This window comes from Diplotaxodon limnothrissa, linkage group LG12 (genome assembly GCF_057381915.1).
Source record: "Diplotaxodon limnothrissa isolate DT_005_m linkage group LG12, D_limnothrissa_male_GT1.1, whole genome shotgun sequence".
Lineage (NCBI taxonomy): Eukaryota > Metazoa > Chordata > Actinopteri > Cichliformes > Cichlidae > Diplotaxodon > Diplotaxodon limnothrissa.
Genome location: NC_140607.1, coordinates 33658773 through 33681748, shown reverse-complemented (window position 1 = coordinate 33681748; position 22976 = coordinate 33658773). Strand labels below are relative to the sequence as shown.

The 22976-nt window shown below is 40.2% G+C and overlaps 2 protein-coding genes across 2 annotated transcripts; both read left to right on the top strand.

Annotated features, from left to right (window-relative positions):
• Window positions 1–330: 330 nt before the first annotated feature.
• Window positions 331–10184, top strand: LOC146621704 (uncharacterized). The gene is made up of 13 exons (XM_085367515.1): window positions 331–365; window positions 962–1661; window positions 2306–2364; window positions 2614–2694; window positions 3198–3287; window positions 3396–3485; window positions 3754–5626; window positions 5944–6030; window positions 7174–7446; window positions 7939–8100; window positions 8485–8760; window positions 8927–9079; window positions 9838–10184. The coding sequence occupies exons 2-13, from the start codon at window positions 1025–1027 to the stop codon at window positions 10134–10136; spliced, it is 4080 nt and encodes a 1359-aa protein (XP_085223641.1). The 5' UTR covers window positions 331–365; window positions 962–1024; the 3' UTR covers window positions 10137–10184.
• Window positions 10185–11211: 1027 nt separating this feature from the next.
• On the top strand, window positions 11212–22318 carry LOC146621703 (protein transport protein Sec24C). Its single transcript, XM_085368728.1, has 21 exons — window positions 11212–11270; window positions 11586–12281; window positions 12375–12433; window positions 12714–12767; window positions 13065–13176; window positions 13319–13446; window positions 13580–13715; window positions 14204–14313; window positions 14422–14534; window positions 14615–14803; window positions 15687–15783; window positions 15902–16000; window positions 16129–16296; window positions 16819–16915; window positions 16995–17143; window positions 17321–17459; window positions 18229–18350; window positions 18463–18642; window positions 19370–19567; window positions 21585–21674; window positions 22177–22318. The coding sequence occupies exons 2-21, from the start codon at window positions 11633–11635 to the stop codon at window positions 22315–22317; spliced, it is 3030 nt and encodes a 1009-aa protein (XP_085224854.1). The 5' UTR covers window positions 11212–11270; window positions 11586–11632; the 3' UTR covers window position 22318.
• Window positions 22319–22976: the final 658 nt, after the last annotated feature.

Below are 22976 nucleotides of genomic sequence, written 5' to 3'. Positions count from 1 at the left end.
TATCAGATGCTGTCATGGCTACATAATGAGAAAGAACCAGTCTGGGTATCTCTTGCTTCTCTTCCAACAGATTTAACGCCACTTACGGCTGATGAATGTGACATCGCAAGGAAGGATGCAGTAACATTAATTTAAAAAATGACCTTTGTTTGCTCGTTATTGAGCTTTTACAGCGTGGCAGGAATTATTTTTAAATAAATACAATTTCTTCCACCTTTGGCTCATTAAATTTTTTTTAAGTGAAGGTCCAATTTATTTCATAATTGTAGAACTGTATCTTATTTTGGAAAAAATAGACGGAAGTTTTACTTTCTCAGTGATGCTGTGATGTAAACAACGACCATTACTTCCGGTTATGGCCGCAGGTATGGTTTTTCCTGATTTCTAAAGCGGTTTGCGGGAAATTAAATTGATTTTTTGCACACTCTGTTTATTTCATATCACTAATTTTAGAACTAGTATCAGTTTCACGGATATTTTTTATGGTTTTTGGTCCTGAGCGCGCTAACAGCTAGTTAAAAAAAACTGACTTGATAGCACATTGTTAAGCTAGTTACGTTTTTCTCGTTTCGACCGTATTTGCAGCAGTTTAAACGCAACTGTCCATTTCTCGCTGTAAACATCAATGCCCAGTAAGTATTCCTTTTTTAAAAATATCATTTAGAGACTGATATGTTATTTGGTGCGGTGCAGCTTCAAGGGTCGGTGACCCACTCAGCTAAAACACATTTTGGTGCTAAGCTGACCTGTTTTTCGTAAGGCTGATTTCAGTTACTACATTTTCCCTTCTTGCATGTTCTTACGTGTGCGTTTTCCAAAATGTTTTGGTATTGATTCATTATTTTATGATTTTTCTATTGTCTTCTGCCCGTTTTCAGCTTTGAAAACCTGAATTAAAAATTAAAAACACACCACAGAAAAGTAATGAAATTCTGGTATTATAATGTTCTATTTCCGTTAGGACCTCTACTCAAGGAAGTAAAGGAGACTTTCAAGCAGTGAACTTTGATGGTGATGGAGAGTGATGGATAACCCGACAGCAAATAAGAGCCACATTCCCTGTCCGTCTTGGATGGCCCAGAATGGCTGGTCAGCAGCTTCATCTCAGAACCCGCTCGTCAGCCTTCTCCCCACCTCCTATGAGCACATGCAGGCATCTCATCAGAGTTGTACTAACAATTTGAACACTGTATCTTCCAGAAACAACCCTCATGCTGACATGTATAAAACCTCTCATATTGGCAGCATTCCATCATCCAGCTCGCTGTTTGCCACAGATATCCCAAATCTCTCTCAAGGTATTTCTTTTAATCAGCAAAGCTCTAACCTTTCACCGATCATGGTATCAGCGAACCAAGGAAAAAATGTTACCCCACCAGCTCTTCAACAGTCAAACCAAGGACTTCAGCTTTGTGGGCCCCAGGATTTATCTGTTCTCTCATCCCACAATGCCTTCAAAACATTTCAAAATCCAATATCCAGTCAGGGTTTGTCAAGTGGGATTCAAGGTCTACCCCCCCGCCTGCCGTCATGCAGACAACATCAAGCTGCTTTTGACGGAGAAAATGTGGAGTCCGCTCATGGTGCAGGAAACACTCAAAGCTATACCTCATCCACCTCTCAGGAGCAGCGTGAGTGGTTACCTTCATCACATTGCAGAGGTAAGCTGTAGCTGCATTACATGCATGTTACAATGTATTTTTTCACATCATATTAATGTAGGTGCACATGCAAGGTTGGATTTAAACTCGGTCCAAAGCAGTGTTTAATATTTTAGTTGGTGCATTAGTTAAGCGGCTTACATAAATGCAAATAGTTGATTAAGTGTTAGGCTTTTGAGGGGTGTTGAATCATATTCTAGCTATCACAGGACAAAAGAACAACACTGTATGACAAAACTAACAAATTAAATTCTTGATTATCTGATATTTAAGGAAAGCATGAAATTCAGAGATTAGGATTAAAAATTAAAGAGTTCAGTTTTGACTAAATCTTCAATTAATTTTTAGGTTTCAGACATATATAGCAGTTGGGGGTCTAATAGATCCACCTGTTTTGTTTTTTGTTTTTGTTTTTTTGGAAGTGTAGATGTTTTTTAAAGTCTTTTAGCTCTTCCTCACACAGTCTTTAAAAATGTAGCCAAAATGTAGATTATGTTACGTTAGACTGATCTAATTTGTCTGTTGTGGATTGTTATAAAAATTTCAACTAAAAAGTTGACTTTGTTTCGCCTGTCTAAACAAGTGTTTGCAGAACTGTTTAACACTTTGTGTGTTTGTTTTTAACTTTACTGTCTTCTCTTCAGGAGCTGTGAATGACCCTGTCCCAAAAGCAGCTGTTCAAAACACAAATAGATCTACTACGGTGAGAAAAATAACAGCAAATGCAGATGAAACTTCTGCTGTTTGATGGATGATTTGAAGATTTTTGCATTTTTCCACACCTTTTTGCTTTTACAGAGGTTTATATTTTAAGTCACTTTTAACTGTAGCACTGCAGTATGAATCTTGCCTTTTAACCAACATCACGTTAAAGAGCCTTGGAGATTTTAGATGATTACTACTATAACTATTATATTTTGTCCTGTAAAGGTTTTATTATGTCTGCTTTCAGGCCAGCAGTGAAAAGCGGCGTTCAGATGTTTTACAGCAGCGCGCTGAGCTGCTTAAACAACTGGCAGAGATGGATAAACTTGTAAGTGTGTTATGGCATTTTTTTAAATAAAGAAGGTAATTGATGCTTTTAAATAGTTCCCAACAAACATAGTTGAAACCCTGATAGCACATCTCTGGTCAAAATTGTGCGCAGTACAACAACAAAAACAGAACTGTGAAGTGGTGGACATACCGATTCATTTGTTAACTAAGTAGTCACAAACAGATGGGGACACGTTTTCTCCATGTACAATAAGTAGAATTACGAGAGTCTGTTATTGCTATTTGTGTTAACATACATCAGTTTTGTCTCATGTTGCAATATGAACTTAAGTTAGTTCCCCCTGCCCATAATGTCGGTGTCTCCCAGACTGAAAGACGTGGTGTTTAATTTTCTTTCTTGGTAGAAAGTGTAATGATGAAGTTGACATTTTCTCAAAGTCAAAATGTTTGCTGGGTTGTTATCTAGTATTAATACTTTAAAATTATTAAAGAAAATTCTACACAGTTGCTCCCTGCTTACTTCACTTTCCTCCTGTTAAGCTGAAAGCATTGCCATCAGATAACAGCAGCGATGGGCAGTCGTCAGATGATGAGCCACCTCAGTGTGAACAGACTGCTGCAAATTCAAAGGTAACTGCACAATAAATTATGCCTGCACATTCTTTGGGCTTTTCATATGCTGTGTGATTGTCAAGGTTGTTATCACATCATATCACCTTTTAATTATTTCTATTACAGTCGCGTAATTCAGCAAATGGTTCTTCACCTTCATACTATGACGAGGAAAATGATGCTTGTGATACGCCAGAGTCACCTGCAGAATCGCTGGTATTTACCTGCATTTTTTACTTTGTTTATGATATTAAATTTTGCATGCTGATTACAGCATGTTGGATTTTATTATTGTATTACATTATAAATTGTAAATTATCATTAATAATAAAAAGTGAACATAAACCCATGTTTTGGGAAACCGAAAAGGACTTTTATGAAGGGAAAAATGTTAGAGGTTTTTAATTTGTTTATCTTTGTTTTTCGTTGTTGTTTTTGTTTAATCTTAAGTCAAGGAAAAAAAGATTTCTTTTATTTCTTTCAGAAAAAGGAAGTTGTTTCAGACATGTCAGGGGAGGACAATGATGAGGATTACTCACCAGGGAGTGATGAAGAGTTCAAAGAAGGTTCTTCAGATGAATCCAGTCATAGCGATCCAGAGTCCCCCATGAGTGAAGAACCGCACCAAGAAGAGCAGAACTCAAAATCAGAAAATTCTTCTGGAAAGGATAAAGGAGTCACTCCTGTAAAAAGGAAACCTATGATTAGTCAGGCAGAAGCGTCACAAACGCCAGTGTTGCCAGCTGTAAAACGACCAAATTCAAAAGCTCGATTTTATGACAAGAAGAATTACTGCTTGTTTTGCTCCAAGCCGGTGTTAAAACTGTCACGGCATTTTGAGTCAATTCACAGTGACAAACCAGAGGTTGCAGCTGCATTTCAGTATCCCAAACACTCCAAAGAAAGACAAAATATATGGAAAAAATTAACAAATGAAGGAAACTTTGCACATAATAAAAATGTTTTGAAAACAGGAGAGGGAACTCTTGTCGTACGACAAAGACCGAAAGTGCTTGGACAGGCCCGTGACTTTCTTCCTTGTCTTCACTGTCATGGTCTTTTTGTGAAGAGAAACCTGTTCAAACACATGAGGACGTGCCCAGCGAAAAGCAAGATTGAAAAGGATTCAGGTATTGGAAAAAAGCGCATTGCATCAATGTGTGTGCTGGCAACTGTGGACTGTGAAGACCGTGGCATAAGTGATGTCGCTAGGAGCATTCTGAATGAAATGATATACGATGATGTGACGCGAGCTGTCATGGATGACAGGATTCTCTTGCAGTTCGGGGAATACATGTACAATCATTATGGCCGTGATGCGAAAAAGCACCCATATATAAGACAAAACCTTCGTCAGATAGCAAGACTTGTGCTTGAGGCTCAAAAAACGACCCCAATGAAGAAGCTGGAGGACTTTTTTCACCCTTCAAACTTCCAGCGTGTGGTGTCTGCAGTGAATGTCCTGGCAGGCTATGATTCAGAAACCAAAATTTACGCCGCTCCTTCCGTTGCAATCAAGCTTGGTCACAGCCTGCAGAAGACCTGCACTATTGTTAAGGATAACGCGGTAAAGTCTGGTGATACAAAACAGGCAGAGGCTGCTAAAAACTTCCTCTCTGTGTACCAAAAGAAGTGGACTAAGCTTGTTTCTTCGGCCGCATTAAGAAGTCTCAGAGAAATTAAATCAAAACGAGCAAAGCAGATACCACTTGTTCAAGATATGAAGCGCTTGCATTTCCACTTGGAGAAGGTTCATACTACAGCTGAGAAGAATCTACGAGACAGTCTTTCTACAGAAAATTTTGTCGCTCTGGCCAGAGTCATGCTTTCCCGGATAATCCTCTTCAACAAGAGAAAGCCTCGAGAGGTTGCAACGATTCAGCTGACGGAATTCATGTCACGAACAAAGTCAGATCCGCCTGATGACTTGGACCTGTCTGTCACAGAGTTGGAAAAAACCATGTGTAGGTTCTTCACCAGAGTTGACGTACGTGGGGACTGTGGGAGAAAAGTCCCTGTTTTACTGAAGCCCTCATTTGAGTCGGCTCTGGAGCTTCTAGTGGATTCTCGTGAGGCATGTGGGATCACCAGTAAGAATCCCTTCGTCTTTGCCCGACCAAATGCTCTGTCTAACTACAGGGGGACAGATTGTCTTCAAGGATTTATCAAAGAATGTGGAGCTCAAAACTCTGAAGGTCTGACATCAAAAAATGTCCGCAAGCATTTTGCAAAAATGCTACAACTGATGAACCTGGATGAAAATGAAGCCAACCAAATTTTTGGGCCTAATAACAAAATCCAGATCCTGCGGCAGTGCAATGACTCCACACTGGATGATATTGAAATGGATTCTGAAGGTAATAAGGCTTATAAAAAGTAGGCCTACACTACTTTAGACTAATTGGCACTGATTCCTGACTCCCATCACTAGCTAGAAATATAAGAAAAAAGTAAGAAAGTTGGATATTTTTAACTGGTTAAAAAAAACGTACGCCATGAGCTACTCAGTTGTGATTGTTTGCAGAAGGCAACATGCTGAGTGAAGTTATAAAGCTGGAGTCACTCAGTTAAGTTAAAAAAAACAAGTGTGTGTAAATCCTGCAATTTATTTGAAGAAATGTGTGTATACGTGCGAGGATTGCTGAGAGAAAACATCTTTTTGTCTTTAATCCAGCTGACTCGTGGGATCAAAGTGAAGGCAGACCAGCATCTCTTAATCAACAAAAACATGGAGGAAAAAGTGCCAACAAATCTATCAGAGGTAATCATGGTGAACTTTAACAGACTTTCTCTTGTTTCTTTTTCATTTTTGGCCAAAAAAAAAACAGGACAGAAAAAAATAATAAATGGCAGCTAAGTCATTAAAAAAATAGCAGGTCATGAAACAGTAAAAGAAGCAAAAGATTTGTTAAGCTGTTGTGTTCAAAATGTTCCAAAAGAGGTGCGCTCGTTGGCTTTTTTGCTGTTGATAAACCTGAACCTAAAAAACATTCTCACTGTCATCATCTGTCAGATGATTCTGTCCTCGATTATGCTCTCTGCATCCGTGAGTCCGCTCGTGTCCAAGTGACTTAATATTCATGATAAGTTAAAAGGGTCTGTGCAGACGTCCGTGTGCTTTGTGTTTTGTGACTGTGTAGACTCGTCCACAGGGAATTTCCGTTACAGTGCAACAGTAACTTGACACAGAAAAAATCCAGATTACAACAAGCGAAAGTGAAAATGCATTTGGCAAAAAAAAAAAAAAAGAAAGAAAGTGAAAATGCACAAAACACAGTTTATGTTTGGAGGTTTTACATTTTCAGTGGAAAACAAGTTCTCAGGTTCAAAATGTTAATTCAAATCATTTTACGACTATATTTAAATGTGCAAACATGTTTCAACACATGGCTGAAATATGTTGGAGGTCACTAGAAAGATTTTAACGTGAAATGCATTCAGAAAAAGATTGTCTTACAGGGAATTGCAAACCTTTCTGAAACCCTACACCGTAACCTGATGTCCACCTCCCTTGAAATGTAACTGTAGTCTGGGTCAGTGCAGCCCACAACTCTTCTGATTGGCCAGCTCAGTACTGTTGATTCTTTCTATGCATTTACTGCTTAATATCTAAGCACGTTTGTAAATATGAAAATGTGGGCAAATTGCTCCAATATGAGATTTGACATCGACTGTATCAATAAATAAGTGAGAACTGAGTGATGGTGGAGGCGTAGCAGGAGAGGGTGAGATTCAGAGAGAATCTGTGGAAGAAAACCTGCCACCAAGCAGGTTGATTTCAGTCTGTTACCCCAGTAATTGTCAGAGAGTTTAACTTGGTTCTGTTTCTAGAACAGAAACTCCAGACATTTCCTCTTCTCAGGATTAATGTGAGTTCTCTTTTTTTTTTTTTTTATTCTGTTAGGCTCTAAATGTACACCCAAACACGTATGGGGGGATGCTGAGGTTCGTGCTGTAGAAACACACATGATGCGCTTCATTCAGGAGCACAAAGTGCCCCAGAAGGACGACTGCGTCAAGTGTCTTGAAGCTGAGGCAAAAGCACTGAGGAACCGCACATGGAAAGGTCTAAAGAACTACGTCCGAAACAGGATCACAACTCTGAAAAGACAAAATGACTCTTCGCAGGATTCTCCGACCAGCTGCAAAAGGCCCAGAGAAGCAGAACCACAGCAAAGTACTGCACATTACCTACAGCTATAGATGTGATATGTTGCTGAAGGCCAAACCTGTTTTTTTGGTTTTTTGTAAATGTCTTCAGCAACCCTCTTTCCTTATTCTTTGCTATTCTTCCTTTGCTTATTCTTTACCTCCTTCTCTCACTCTTCGATCTCTCTGTTCAGCTTTTTTTTTGTATCTGTCTCTTTCACAAAGTCATGAGTGTCTTCCTCTATTAGAATGGCCAACAAAAGCTAATAATTGCCCACCACTTTAACAATACCAGTCTGTTCTTTTTATGAGCACAGCAGTTTTCATCGTGGTGTTGTTTCAAATAATCCAGCTGATTTTTTGAATACTCACAGTTTTATGCTGTACCCTTAAATGCTGTTTTAGGGTAGAGATTAGAATCATAGTTGTTGTAAATATTGTATTTGCATGTCTGTGTATATGTGCTGGGATTTCTAAGGAGAACATAGACTTAATTACTTAATTACTTATTTATTTATAGCAAGACAGCCTTCGAGTGGACGACAAGCTGACTCACAGGATCACGATGAAGGCTCTACTGCAGACAGTGGAGAGGCACCTTTTAATCATCAAAAAGCACATGGAGAAACAAGAAGCTCCAGCAAGACTACACGTCCCAAATCTGTCAAATCAGGTGGACATGGTAATAATGGTAGTATTTAAGACTGACACGGTATTTTTAGGTAATATCATGTCATGCTAGCTACTTCCTGAGATGTTTTCATTACCAGACTGTCAGACTTAATTTTACTTACAGTATTTTACGTATTTTACGTACATTAGTAGAATTCAGTTGATCTTTTAGACCTCCATGGTTCTTACTCTGTCATTGCGTGGCTAGCATTTTATCCCAGGTTTTAGGGATACCTGCTTTTTATCAGTGCAAATTAAATAATTAGATTTTATTTTTGGTTCTGGTCTTGCACACAGATCACAAGGAAGTTCTCAGAAAAATATTCCTATACTCTCTGCCCAAGATGAATTTTAATGTCAGGATCATTGATTTTTTTTCTTTTCTGCATGACAGGTTCCCTTCATAAAACTAAACACACGTGGGAGGAGGCAGAGGTCCACGCTGTAGAAAGACACATGATGAGTTTCATTCAAGGCCACAAGGTGCCTCAGAAAGACGACTGCATAAAGTGTCTTGATGCTGAGCCAAGAGTGCTGAGAAACCGCACGTGGAAAGGTGTAAAGGACTACGTCAGAAACAGGATCACAACCCTACAAAGACAAAGCGGCTTCTCCCTGGATTCACCGAAAAGCAGGAAAAGGCCCAGAAAATCAGCAGAGCCACAGCAGAGTACTACATATTACTAACCGCTGTAGATTTGATATGATGTTGTTTTCTTCAACATTCCCTCTTAATTGACTTATCTCTCCCCCTACTCTCCCCATTAAGATTCCCAGTAAAAAGTAATAAAGTAATAATTTTCCTTATACGTATATATTTTTTGTCTTCAATACAGTGAGACAGTCTGCAGGTGGAGAACAAGCCAGTTCATGGGATCACAATGACTCCTATGCAGGTGGTGGAACAGAAATGTTTTATGATCAACAAGAAGATGAAGAAACAACAAGCTCCAGCAAAACGAGCAGATCTGTCAAATCCAGTGAGAAAGGTAATAATGGTCACCTTTAATATACTTCCTGTCTATTCATTTCTGTTTGCCTTTGGTTTAGATTGCCTTCATCACAATAATGGGACCGTCACACAAACTTATAATAAATTAATAAAAATACAAGAGTCAAATTAGTAGGCCAACCACCTTTTATGTGTTGCTGAAGGTTCAGGACACCTTACATCTTTCTTCATCTGCCTCGTTCATCTTTGCAATTTTTTGGAATGTTAGCTTTTTACCACGATGAATGAAATAATCACATATTTTGTCAAATAAGATTCAAACTATTTCACAAGTAAACCCACCAGCCTCTAGCAGCACAGTATATTAACACAATCTAGATATGGCGGTCCTACGTGCAGCATTTTAGGTGAAAAGAGCTCATGGAAAATAAACAAATAGTATCCAAAATGGAACAAAGTCTGTGTGTGGAGCATTTTACTTATAGCCCTTCCAGTTCAATATTATATATTTCATAAAAAGTAAAGTAGTCATTTATATTTAACATCTAAAAATAAACGGAATAGGTGTACCCACTTCTTTGCATGATGGATGCACTTTCTCAACAAGCAGTCATTAGCATCCGAATGAAACAGTAATCTGGTATTATCTATAAAAACAAGGTGGGCACAAATACAGCAAATAATACATTCAGTTGCATGATAGAAGCATCTACAGATGGCCCCTGACAAAATCATAAAAAGAAATAACCATGAAAAAATAATATATTGTTATGGGTTTTTTTTTCATCCTCATAGGTTTCCACCTTAAAACTAAACACACGTGGGAGGAGGCAGAGGTCCACGCTGTAGAAAGACACATGATGAGTTTCATTCAAGGCCACAAGGTGCCTCAGAAAGATGACTGCATCAGGTGTCTTGATGCTGAGCCAAGAGCGCTGAGAAACCGCACGTGGAAAGGGGTGAAGGACTACGTCAGAAACAGGATCACAACCCTGCAAAGACAAAGTGACTGTTTCCAAGATTCACCAAAAAGCAGGAAAAGGCCCAGAAAATCAGCGGGACAGCAGAGTACTCCACATTACCAACAGCTGTAGATTTGATATGATGTTAATACTCAAACCTGCAACATTTCACATCCTTCAGCCGACTTATTGTTCTTTAGTCTTTCTGTCCATTTGTATATCAGATGTGAGAATATCTTTCCATTATGGTTCTCAGTTTTTGTTTTCTTTTTTTTTATGTTTTATTTTATCAAGTTTGTTTAACAGAGACTGTTCATGAATACTGAAAAATTACTGTTTTATTCACATTTAGATAAAAGGGTTTTTTTATGGTGTTCCTGGGTACTGTGACCAATTTTGAATACAGTATCTGGTTACATTGGTTGGTATACTGGCACATGATGCTTTGTTAAAATAAATGTTCAACAGTAAAGTCTCAAAAATAATATTGTAGCTTTTTTTTTGGCCAGGGGGGCAAAACCTTGTATCTTGATGGCACATTATTGTACACCAAGAGTGTACAGGAGTGGTAGGAAAATTAGTCATTCAGAATGTTTGAATTTGATCAAATATAACTATAAAAGGTTCATCAAAACAGTATCTTAATTTCTCAAAAAGAAAGTACTTGGTGACAGAACTGCACTGTTCATTCTTAACAGTAACAGAGAGGCATGGTACACCCTTAGTAGGTCGCCAATCTGACACTCATTTAAGCACGTGTTTAGTATTGTAGCTTCTTGTTGGCTGACCTTATTTCATTTACCATATATGTATTTAGTTACTTTTCAGGTTTTCTGGGCATCTTCAGCTGGAAAGAATTAGCAGCTACTTTTAAATTATTTAAATAAATGTGCAATAATCTGAAATTCAGCACAGATGATATAGTATAGAAAACATTTTCATCTAGTCCCATTATATAACTCCAAATTAGTAACCGAATTAAATATGTACGTTTTGGAGGCTTTTACTGTGAAAGGACAAACGGAAACGTGAGACTTTCCAGCGTGATGACGCTTCCATTGCAGTGAGTCTCAGGTGTACAACGGGAACCGGGGATGCTGGAGCTACTATCAAACGCTTACAAAACTACTATTATTGCATTCGTGCATTCTTCTACATTTTAATATAACGTAAAGCATTTCGCTTCCGGTGTAGGGGAGGCGAAAATGAGGACGCAAATGTTCAAGTGCTGCATGCGGAGCCCGCCGTTTCCTTTGATGTCCGAGGGTATTAAGTCTTTTATAACCGAATATGAATTTGTTTCTTGAGTCATTGGTGTTTTATCTCATCGTGTTTGCTTATGTGTACTGTTACTGATCTGTTTCATGATCATTTAGATCCGGTGCTATCCGAAGGACAGCTAGCGGTTATGTAGACTCGACAGTTTCTGCTAAAATTTGCTTAAAAATCATAGAAACTGAACTCATAGCGAAAAATCTGTGTTTTTGAAAATGCAACGTATTCCAAAATCTAACCTGTGTCAGTGGAGAGCGCAGGATCACATTACAACCCTCCTGATATATTTTTCTGTTTTCTCTTTAGGTGACGCCTCCAAAACGAAATACACCTATCAGTGATGGTTATGGAGCATGATGGACGTCCCCTCAGCCAATCAGAGCCAGACACCCTGCCAGCCGTGGGCGGGTCAGAAGGACTGGTCCACAGCTTCACCTCCAAGACACCTCTTTGACCCTCTGCCCAGCTTTCAGCATCTCAACCTGAGGTCTCCTTCTGATTACACTCCTTGCTACAACCACCTCCAGATGTCCAGCTCCAGCTTCCAGAGAGACTTCACTGTATTTTCACCCAATAACAACAATCCTCATAACAGCTTGTTACATGTTAATAACACCGACCACAGTGTGCAGCCAGTCATTCCTGATGTTTCAGCCACGATTCCAGCTGCAAGCCAAGGAGGTAACATGAATGAAGACATTCATCCTTGTGACACCCAATGGACATCACTTCATTCCCCTCACAACCCTTACCAAGCTGTAGCTCAACATTTCCAGCATCCCTACACACAGCAGGATTCAGTAAATGGACCTCAGTCACCACATCAAAATCATTTGCCCATTAGGCCTCCTTTATATGAAAACGAGAGTCTACAGTGTATACCTCAGCCTGGATTTGAGGGAGCAAATGCCAGATCATCTGCAGTATTTACTCACAATCATGCCTCGCCCACATCTCCCATCGAACAGCAGCCTCAGTGGACACTTCCAGCACACTCTGGAGGTGAGTTCATTAATATTAATCAGATGTCATGTGCTGTAGTGTGAATAAAAATAGACCACTTATTACTATTCTGGATCTCCCCTTTCTCCCCAGAAAACATAAACCAGTTTGTTCCCACTGCAGCTGCACAGGTCAAAAGCTTCACACCTCAGGTGAGGAAACATCTAATATTAAATATGCATATATATAATTCTAATAATTTATAGCAAAATAATTTCTTAGTCTTTAGAACCCCATAAATTTAAGGAAGTTGTTTATAAGTTTCTAACATTATAAGCTAACTTCTTCACGTGTGTTTACTCTGCTGTAAAACTGAGGAACCTTTATTCTTTAGAATCAGAAACTAGGTTGAACATCAGCTCGTGTTGACTCTGTTATCACCTGTGTGTCATCTTAGCTCTGAGAATGAGCTTTTACCTTTCCTCTCTGCAGTCTCTTAACTCTGAATCTCGTTATGGTCTGGACCCAGAGCTACTGCCTAGCGCTGTAAGTTCTTTTATCCTCTTACCTTTCTGTCTTTTCCTAACTAACTCCTGTCTGCTCCTTTAAAGTGAAGAACAATTTTCTCTTCAACTTCTCTCAGGCTTTTAGTCTGAAGGACGATGCATGTTCTCTCCCTAATATGTCTAATTTCCATTAATGTAAAGTATCGTTAACTATTTCTGCTTGTTTCTTTTGCAGCTTAGTATTTATCCTTAATTCCATGCATTTACACGTATATGTCTTTCCTCTGAAATGTTAACATATTCTTGATTCCGCCTCTTGTTTCTCTCTTGGCCTTAGTTGAAGGTGATGACGGAAGACAAGGCTGAGTGGGAGGGGAAGGTTTTTACCTCTGAGCCTTTTTCCAGTCTTCCTCCATTGGCAACTACTTCCTGTATCGTAGAGGACAGAGGTGAACACACACAAAACTGTCTGTATTCCTAAATTTATTTTATCCAGCACTCTGGTTGCAGATGGCATATTCACCAGTGCATCACCATTACTTAAAACCTGCATCCCATCTTTGATCCTCTGTGTGCTTATCTCTGTTGTAGGTAATGCAAGTCCTTTTGCCATCCGCTCCACTTCGTACTGTGTGCCCTGTGAGGGTCAGGCCGCTCTGCTTAGCTGTCTGCCGCTGGGCGCTCTGATCACCCCTCTGGTAAAACAAAGTGCTGAAGAGGTTAGTTTCTCGCTGCTCAGTTTGCTTCATATTCTGTTAAAAATGGAGATGAAGCTACAATACTGTTGCTACAATCAACTAATATGGCATTTAGATATTAGATGCATTAAATGTGTTTGTTTGTTGCCTCTAGAAGCCTCTCCCACTGTGCAAAGAGACAGAGTGTGTTGTGGGCTGTGGGGGGTGTGGAGCTTCCATGTGTCCAGCGATGGGCTGGCAGGATTGTGGTCAAAGGTTTTACTGCCCCTTCTGTGGCAAACTCAGTGAAGGTAAGATTTAACAGAGAGAAGGTAAACTCACAAATACCAGAAATACAAAAAAAAAACTATATTTGATTAAATTCAAATACACTAAACTTCATCTATGCAGTAGTTATGTGGTCTGTACAAACACTAAGGGCAGTCGTGTATTCCAGGGGTCGAGCTTGATAATAAACTCCTTGCTTTCACTTTAAATTAAATTAAATTTGTACTGTCTTTTGTTTCCTTCAATAGTTTGTTTTTTTACCAACTTTTTCTACACTGTACTGTTTATTAACAGAAAAATATTTTGTGTCTTTTTGACCTGAAGACTTTATGGATTTATGGAATGTACTTGTTTGAGTAAAAATACTTAAAATATTGGTGGAATGAAGACGAGTAAGAAGTTTAAAAGCCATTTCAGTGTATTGAACTGCTGTGGACAAACTGAGTGTAGTTTGTTGTATTTTGTTGCTTTTTGTGTAGCTGCAGTTTGTCTGTCTTCTCTTGTGTTTCAGTACCATGGCAGCACTACCAGCCTACCAATGGTGTGAACGGGGTTCGGGTCGATAAGGAGAAGAGGCCTGAACTCAGCACGGGGTCATATGAAATCCTCAATTCTCAGAAGGTTACCCATTTACAGTTTTGTTTGCACGTTGATGATCATTAGCTGCTCTTGAAAACGGGCTTTGTGAAATTTAAGTACAACTGTGACACGCTTGTCATATTGTTTCAGGGGGAAGCTGCTGCACTCCTTCTAGCCATAGATGTGTCTGTCTCAGCACTGAGAGGAGGACACTTGGAATTTGTAACACAACAAATACAAATGCTGCTTAACTCTATGAACAGGTAAAACAGTGTTCAGTAATATTCCTGTGCAATTTTGATAAATCCTGGTTTGTCTTTAAGGTTTCATCCTGTGTGTTTAGGGAGGATGGTGATGCTTTAGATGTCCGTGTTGGTTTGATGACGTATGACAGCAGGATCCACCTCTACGACCTCACTCCTGAACTGTCCCGCCCACACATGCTGGTCATCACAGAGACAGAAGACCTGCAGCTTCCTGTGAGGGAAGGACTTCTGGTGCCCCTCAAAGACTGTATCAGCAGCATCGACAGGTAACAGAGATGCTAACAGTTTTTTCAGATGTATTTTGCCGAGTCTGTATGACTAACTGATGCAGTGGTGCTACTTTGTTCATGTCAGTGTTTCATGTTTCACTCTTTCAAGTAATATTTTATCTTTTATTGGTAGCAAAGCAGGCAATCAGCACAGGCAACCACAACGTTTGAGGTCCATGTTGATAAAAAGCTGTGGAATTTGGCACATTTGTCATGGTTACTCCCCTGATCTCATTCAGTGGCCTTGACCACTGTGGTGCCACAAATGCTGCAGTCACTATAGTGAAAACGCTGGCTGGAGACTATAGAACAGGCAAAATAATTGCAAATGTATGCAATAAACCTGCAATCGTGTTGCCTTTGAAATGATTGCTTCAAACACAGGTACCAGGTGTGCGACCATGTGGGGTCAAGCTGGCATTTACATGCAGGCTGTTTCTGATAATGCAGCAATTAACTTGACCCATCACAAACAGGCGAACTCTGTCTTATTGCCATTTTATTTCTCACTTTTCCTCGTTTACAAAAATTAAACTCACGAGCTGTTTTTATGGCTTAATAAGGTAGATAATAGCCCTATTACCCTAATAACCCTAACCCATGGTAGACATGTTTTTAGGAAAACAATGCTAGTATGCTAATTACCACAAAACCCTGGCAGGCAGGCGGTTAGGTGTCATTTACATTCAAGTTTGTTAATGCACTTACTTAGAAAGTCACCCAGGAATTTCAAATTGATACCATAAGTGCTAGGAGGCTGATTGGTAGCACTTGCAGAGCACTTGCAGGTGCCACTGTTTTTAAACTCTGATGTAAGTATAGTCTTGTCTTGATGTCTTTTATGAGTTTCACAATCTGTTTGTCTCTGTTCTTCATGCAGCGTGTTACAACTCGTTCCTCAGTTCAACACAGAAGGAACTGACTCCGGTGGAGTTCCCATGGAGCTGCCTGTCAAAGCAGGACTTGCTGTACTACAGGTTTGGCATAACTGCACTAAACTTCATCAGGCTAAATGTCACAATTAAAGGTTTTTCTTTGTGCGATGTGGCTGCATTAAATATTGATAAAATCATAACTGACTGTATTACAAACTAGGGTCTGGGTTGTCCTGGCAAGCTGCTGATCTTCCATACTACCTCTCTGATAGAGACTGGACATACAAGCTCAGGCTTCTTTGGCACCAACAAACCAAAGGTAGACTATCTCAATGCCATAAGGTGTAAACATCTGTGGGTACTAGGGTCGCAATGTAACCGTTGAACTCATCCTTGGTGAATGACCCCTCTCCATATGTAAATTTCTTTCTCCTCCCCCTCCCACAGTCCATCTTTCAGCCATCAGAACAGGCCGTGTCAGTGGTCAAGGAGTGCGTCCATCAGGGATGTGGTGTTCATCTGTTTGTCCTCTCTCACCAAGATGTGGGTGGGGCTTGGCCAGGCGACATTCCATATTTGACAGGTGGAGCTCTGCACACTTACAGCCACCTCCAGGTAAATCAGCGGCTTTTCCTACTGTTTCACTGAGAATTCCACAAATGAAATGGTTAAAATCCTGGACGTTGAATAATACTGAATTAAGTGATGGTTGTAAACACTGCAACATCAAACATGGCATATTTATAACCATGAAGGTTGCCACATGGGAGACACAGTAACTAAAAATGACACTACACTAAAGTCCAGCTCAATTTAAAGCCTACAGCCTGCAGTTAGTTATCCTAATGGGGTGACAAATTACATTCTGCTTCACTCTTACAAATCCTGTTTAAAATGTGTGCAAATACATGTGACAAATGGTGCTTTTTAAACCAAGAATAAAAACAGGAGGTCTAGATTCTTACATCAGCAGACAAGCAGATGGAACTAGAAAAAAGCCATCTGGAGAAAATTAAAGAGGCCATCAGATTTATCAGTACTGCAGGAGGTCTTTTATCTGTATCTGTATAATGACGATTTGGAAAATGTTTTGTGAGGTCTGGTTGTAAACTGGTATCTTTTTTATATGCTCCACAGGGAGAATTGGACAGAGAGCGTTTCAGCACTGATCTAAAGAGGACTGTAGAGACACACACAGGCTACAAGGCTGAGCTCAGGATATTTGTCAGCAAAGGTGAGATTTATTTCTTAGTTAAGATTTTGCAGGGAGTGCTCTGCAGAAATGCTTCCATTACATGTACGCGTCTCACTAGATTTACGCGTGTCCGGCTGTTACGGGCTGTTTGTTCCTGGTTCTAACCCTGGACGTGTCACCTTGGCCACCCTCGACACGTGGACCACACTGGCTGTGGAGCTCGCACACACCAGAGCTCTGGATGAGACGAGGGGCGTAGCCATACAGGTGGGTCTGTCATTTAAATCCATTATAGTGACAATTTTAAAGCTTTTTTGCTGATGTAGTTTACAAATAAGGTGATATCGATGTATCGATGAAACGGTAACTGCACATACTGGGAACCAGTTTACATGTTAGCTGTACACTAAACCTGTTTTTTTTCCCTTTTGTCCTGTGTGTCAGGTTGTTTTATCTTACACCCTCCAGACAGGAGACCGGAGGACCAGGGTTCACACTCTGACCCTGCGGTGCTCACGTCAGCTACAGGACACCTTTCGTCACTACCAGGCCCAAACACTACTCACCTTCTATTGCAAGAAGAGTAAGGAGTTTGCACTGTTCACGGGTAGACTATTAGAGCTGTCTTTGATCTTTTCTAACTTTATAACAATATAAATTATATTGTGTGACAAAATCTGCCTACACACAAGTTAAAGGAAGGAGTCCTGCTGGGATTTCAGCTCTACTTTCATGTAATATGAAGACTCAGAGAGCTGCAGCCTTCTGTCACTCGATAAACAGAACAGGAGCAGAGAGCAACACCAAGGAAACGAAAGTCAGATTAAACAGCTTTCTGCTTTTTAAGACGAATAAATAACTAAATCCTTAAAATGAACAAATATTCAAATACTAAAATATTTAGGTGAGTCAATCCTAAACATAATGAAAATTGCATGAAAACCTGAAATTAATCAATATACAATTATCTGCGCTCAATAATCTGTAATATTTTTTAATATTATTATTAATAAAAATATGACGTCATTAAAACCACCTATCTCGTGCTATTAATCATCTGTTTACCAGTTTTATTTGGGGTTTTTGTAAGTCTGTGCAATAGTAAGTTTATATCTTTAAAAGCTTATAGATGCAGCTTTACAGTCTCTCATGTGGCATCTTGGTAAAATTATTCACTCGCCCCTGTAAAGTGACGGCATTTACACTGAGGTCTGAATGAAGCTTGATGTAAAGATTCTGAGGTATTGATGTTGTCTTCTCTTCTTTTAATAAAGGCACCAACATCCTCATAAATATTGACATCTGAAGCTACCAAATGATATTCAAATGATGCCTTCGTTCTGTCTGGTCAGTGTACTGTGCAGTACAGGAGCGCCCCCTGCAGGAGCTGAGGGAGGAGCTGCAGACGGAGGTTACGGAAGCGCTGGCGTCCTATCGAAAACACTGCTGCTCTGCTTCAGTGTCCGCGGGGCAGGTGAGAACATTGCGTACACATGTCCCGCTTTTTATGGTTTTATTATATTGCACATAGTTGAATTGTTTTGAATCTTGCTGACCATACGTACTGCACTGTGTGCGTCCTGTAGCTGGTTCTTCCTCAGTATCTGCGAGCTCTTCCTGTTTACATCAACAGCCTGAGGAAGAGTGAAGTGCTGCTGCCAGGCTTGAGGAGCTCCATCCATCAGCGCCTGCAGCAGCGCTGCCAGGTGCTGCGCATGGACACCTGCAGCACTGCCACACACTTCTACCCTCTGCTGCTGCCTCTGGTCAGTGCCATCAACACATGGGAGTTTGTCTTACATGTCTTTATTCTGTTAAATAAAGGTGTTCTTGATCAGAGTGACGCTAATATGTCAGGATAAAGTTGTGATAAAGTAACTTCAAAATAGTGTCAGATGCTCATTTGGATGAAGCAGAGAGAAATGGTTAGAATTTATGCTCACATGTCGTGATGAGATATTCTAAAAGCAAGAAGAATTTATTCTTATGGTACAATAAGTGTCACTAGCTGTATTAAAAATTACTTTATTTATTTTTAATTGTATCATTACCGTGATTTTTAAATTTACATATATATTTAAATGCAGTGAGGTTTCAGCAGAAAAACTGTCTGCACAGTTTAGTTTTTCATTCATAAAACGAAAGGAGAAAGAGAAAGGATTGATTTCCTGTTACATGTAGCAAACTATTGTCTATTTTAAGAACAGAGTGCAGTCACAGCCAGGCAGCACAGGCCACGGTGCTGATGAGTCATTGACAAACTAGTATTTCTCCAGCCCTGCATTAGTGGTGAACTGTGACCTCTTTTTCCATTGAACAAGTCAGCATAGAGATTGCGCTTAAAATAGCAACGCTATGTATTTAGTAAGTGATTGCTCCTTTAAATAGTCACCATTAGCTTAGCCTTTGCACCATTGGACAGTTCCACTTGTGCCATTTTGAGCTTTGAAGACTTTTACTAAATTCAGCTTTTCACTCCTCCGTCACCTGCAGCCTTTATCAACTGACAGCTCCAACCTTCCAAAACCAGAGGAGGCACTGCGCTGCTCTGCAGCTAGCCTGGAGCCCAGAGGTCTTTATTTGGTTCATACACCCCTCACGCTGCTGCTATGGGTGGGCACCCAAGTCCCAGCATGCACACTGGTTGAGCTCTTCAACACCAGCTGTTTTTCATCCCTGCCCTCTGGAGAGGTGAGGATTGAGGAAAGATATGGATGCATAGAAGAGATTATGTCAGATTTTAGTGGCATTTAAATTTTCTTTCTTTATGATGATAAATATATTTATTACTTTATTGTAAATAAACTGTGATCACTATAATAACTGATTTACAGAGCAGAGCTTTGTTATTTTGATGGAAAGGGTCACAGAAGTCTACCATAATGTAATTTCTGCTCTCATTTTTGATGTACTCATTAAAATGAGTCATATTTAATAACATTACATTTTCAAAAACAACTTCATTACAATAACATATACACAGAAAACACTATGCATTTATGAGGGCATGGAGATAAAAGATAAGAGGCACACCGTACGGTCGCTTCCCACGTCAACACCACATGAATCGGATGAATGATTTATTTTCTGCAGTTACAGCAGAGACTAAAGCGCTGCAGTCGTCGTGCCTAAACAGGCAAACGTGAACTAAAGGGACTGAAGCTGGCTGCTTATTTGAGTGAAATTAAATGTATCAAGGGAGGTTGCTGCAGAGGCAATGCTTTTTCAGTTTTACATCTTCACTGTTTTATTTCATTCTGACCGCTGAACCCTCGCTCTGCTGCCCCCCTGGACACTAAAATTACCGTCAACATTTCAGCTAGTTTTATAGTCGGGCAATATTTCTCCCATGGAGGTGATCACAAGTCAAAAACCTCTGAGTGTGCAGCTTTCTAATCCTGCAACCACCTCACAGAGAGTGAAGAATGGGGTATCTGTTATAAGAGCGCAGAGAAGATGAATAGACATGCACACCGTGTGGTCACTTACTGGTGGAGCAGCACATAAAGCAGAGATTTTTTAGCCCATTGTGACCATGGAGGCCATTAAAGCAAAGCAGCCACCGTGTTAAAAAATAAACTAAATGCACTTAAACTGGAAGCGCGTCTGATCATCAGAGATTACTCCAGAGACAAATGCCATTCAGTGTAACATGAATGCTTGTCTAACCAGAGCTCACAGCATAATCATCTGGGTTGGGATGCACGCTCAATAATCCGAGTAAAACCCAGGAAAGTTGATTCTGTTTATCTGCAGCGCTTTCACTCATCCGAGTGACTTCTTCAGTCTCAGCTGACTGCAGGTTTCACAGCCTTTTAAACAGTACAGCTGCATAACAACCGAGACTATCACCACTGACTAACAATGAGCCATGAGCTCAGTCTCTTTAAACGTATACTTTCCCGTCAATTCAGAGTTATCGAATCACATGACAGAGAAAACAAGTTGAAAAAACTCCACACAGAAGGGCCCAGCTGTAACGTTAAATGTATGATTTAGCGTCTTTTCTGATAATTGAACTTGTCTGGACTCCACCAAAGAACCACCTAAGTTTCCTGATCCTGCGAGCTCGTTTCTTCTGGAGGAAATCCTGAAGCATGAGCGTCGTCCACACCAAGGTGCAGCTGCTTCACTCTATAAAACTTAGTGGCCACAGATGCACTCCAGGACCTTGAGGGAGGATTCAGCAGTGTCATGTTGGATGTTAGGAGTAAGATAGACCACTGATGCTGCGAGCACTGTTTCTGACAGTCCTGCTTGTTTATTTAAAGGTGCACTAGCTCACCATCAGTGTTAGTGAGCCTTTTGGTCATATTTCAACATTCAGCCAGTTTGCATGACTGAATTAACAAACAGTAAGGCCATCATTCTGTAATCATTTTAATATGTGTGTGTGGGGGAGGGAGTTTAACTGTCCTACTCTGTTGAGTCAGTAGATGTTAGTCAAAAGTGGCCAGAGTAAAAAAACAAAACACAAAAGCCCATAAAACTGTTAAATCTCAGCTCTTTTAGTAAAAAAAAAAAGAAGGTAAAAAAAAAAGATGTTAAGTACATAAAGTGATGATTGCTTTTGTTTGTAACAAAGTGCTATAAAAACACACCTATGAAAATGTCATCCACAAAGCAGTTTATGTGGAATGAGAAGTTCTTTTAAAAAATATATTTTTCAGGTGTTTCTTTTTCATTTTTGTTCCGTTTTTTCCTCCAGACCAAGCTGCCAGTTCTGGAAAACCATCTGTCCATCAGTATCCGATCCCTGATCAACACACTGAACTCAGGGGCATCGTGCACCCGCAAGGTGAGCGGCTGTGTCAACTGCAGCTGAAGGCTGAGTTTATTTGTTCAGACAGCATCACCCCAGTATGATGACCTTATGTTACACATCTGCTGTCATCTCAGCGAGTTCAGTCCACATCTGTTCCCAGCTCTCATTTGAGCTATAAACCTGCACGCTGAGATACAGTGCTTCTTTCAGGAATGGTGATGCCGTTTTGTACAGAATCAGTCAGTAGGTTTTGTAGGGGCTTATTTATTATCTGGAACATTAACTCCTCTGGAGAAGGTGAGTTATGTATCAGCTGCAAGCTGAAATCTTGCAAGAAAGTTTCCCTGCAGAGCCCGATGCCTTCTTCACAGCAGCACCCTGTGATTTCAGGTCATAGACACAGACAGGGTTAGCTGCAGAAACTCGTGTTTTGAGTCTTGGTGTGTATATGTAATGCAGCTGTGTACAGATTAGCACGACTTAAGACCGGAGACGCTTTCGAAAGCGTAACCTCCTGCGTATCGTTCTTTTTCAGCTGTGGGTGGTAAAGCAGGGCGACAGTTGCGAGGAGGCCCTGCAGCGTCACCTTGTGGAAGACAAGAGCCCCAATGGAGGCGCGTCCTACGCAGACTTCCTCTACCATCTCCACGTCAACTCTGTCCGCCTGCTGCAGTGACACACACACACACACACACACACACATATTTACAGATGTGGATACAACGTCTTTAACACAAGATGAAACCACAGAGTATCCACCTCAAACAACAACCACAGGAGGAACAAAGCTCTCATACAGTAATGTAATCGAGTAATGAGGAAAGTCTATAGTCAGATATATAAGGAATGCATGGAGACATTTCAAATGATGCAATATTTGATCTGTTGAAGGACTGCTGTGATATTATTTATGTTTGTGTGACTTCTTTTGTTTTGAGTGGACTGTTCATTTATTCCTCTATCGTGGAAAGTCTCTAATCTTTGCCTGAGATTTTTGTGTACGTGTGTCTCAGTGTGTGTGCGATGCCCAGAATGTGTTTCTGTGTGAGAAATATGTCCAATAAATAAATGAACTCAGTCAAGAAGGGAAGTTTCAGGTGTCATCTTGCAGCAGCAGATTCATTTGTGGCCAAAGGGGCAACTGTCTAATGAGTCCACGTGGCTGATAACATTAATTCACAGCAATTATGTTGCTACAAGCAACACTCAAGCATGTTGCTGAAGCATGGGCGAGGGGCTGCGGGGGGCACGTGTAGTTTGACACACTCTGTGAGGTTGTAGTTGAACCCTGGGTGCTTTGAGCTAAATGCCAACAATTGCTCATTGGCTCTCAAC

Coding starts and splice junctions, on each gene's coding strand:
- LOC146621704 (XM_085367515.1), top strand. CDS start 1,025: ATGGATAACCCGACAGCAAATAAGAGCCACATTCCCTGTCCGTCTTGG. Junction 3,288..3,395: donor AGACTGCTGCAAATTCAAAG/GTAACTGCACAA, acceptor TTTCTATTACAG/TCGCGTAATTCAGCAAATGG. Junction 5,627..5,943: donor TATTGAAATGGATTCTGAAG/GTAATAAGGCTT, acceptor TCTTTAATCCAG/CTGACTCGTGGGATCAAAGT.
- LOC146621703 (XM_085368728.1), top strand. CDS start 11,633: ATGATGGACGTCCCCTCAGCCAATCAGAGCCAGACACCCTGCCAGCCG. Junction 14,804..15,686: donor TGTATCAGCAGCATCGACAG/GTAACAGAGATG, acceptor TTCTTCATGCAG/CGTGTTACAACTCGTTCCTC. Junction 19,568..21,584: donor CATCCCTGCCCTCTGGAGAG/GTGAGGATTGAG, acceptor TTTTTCCTCCAG/ACCAAGCTGCCAGTTCTGGA.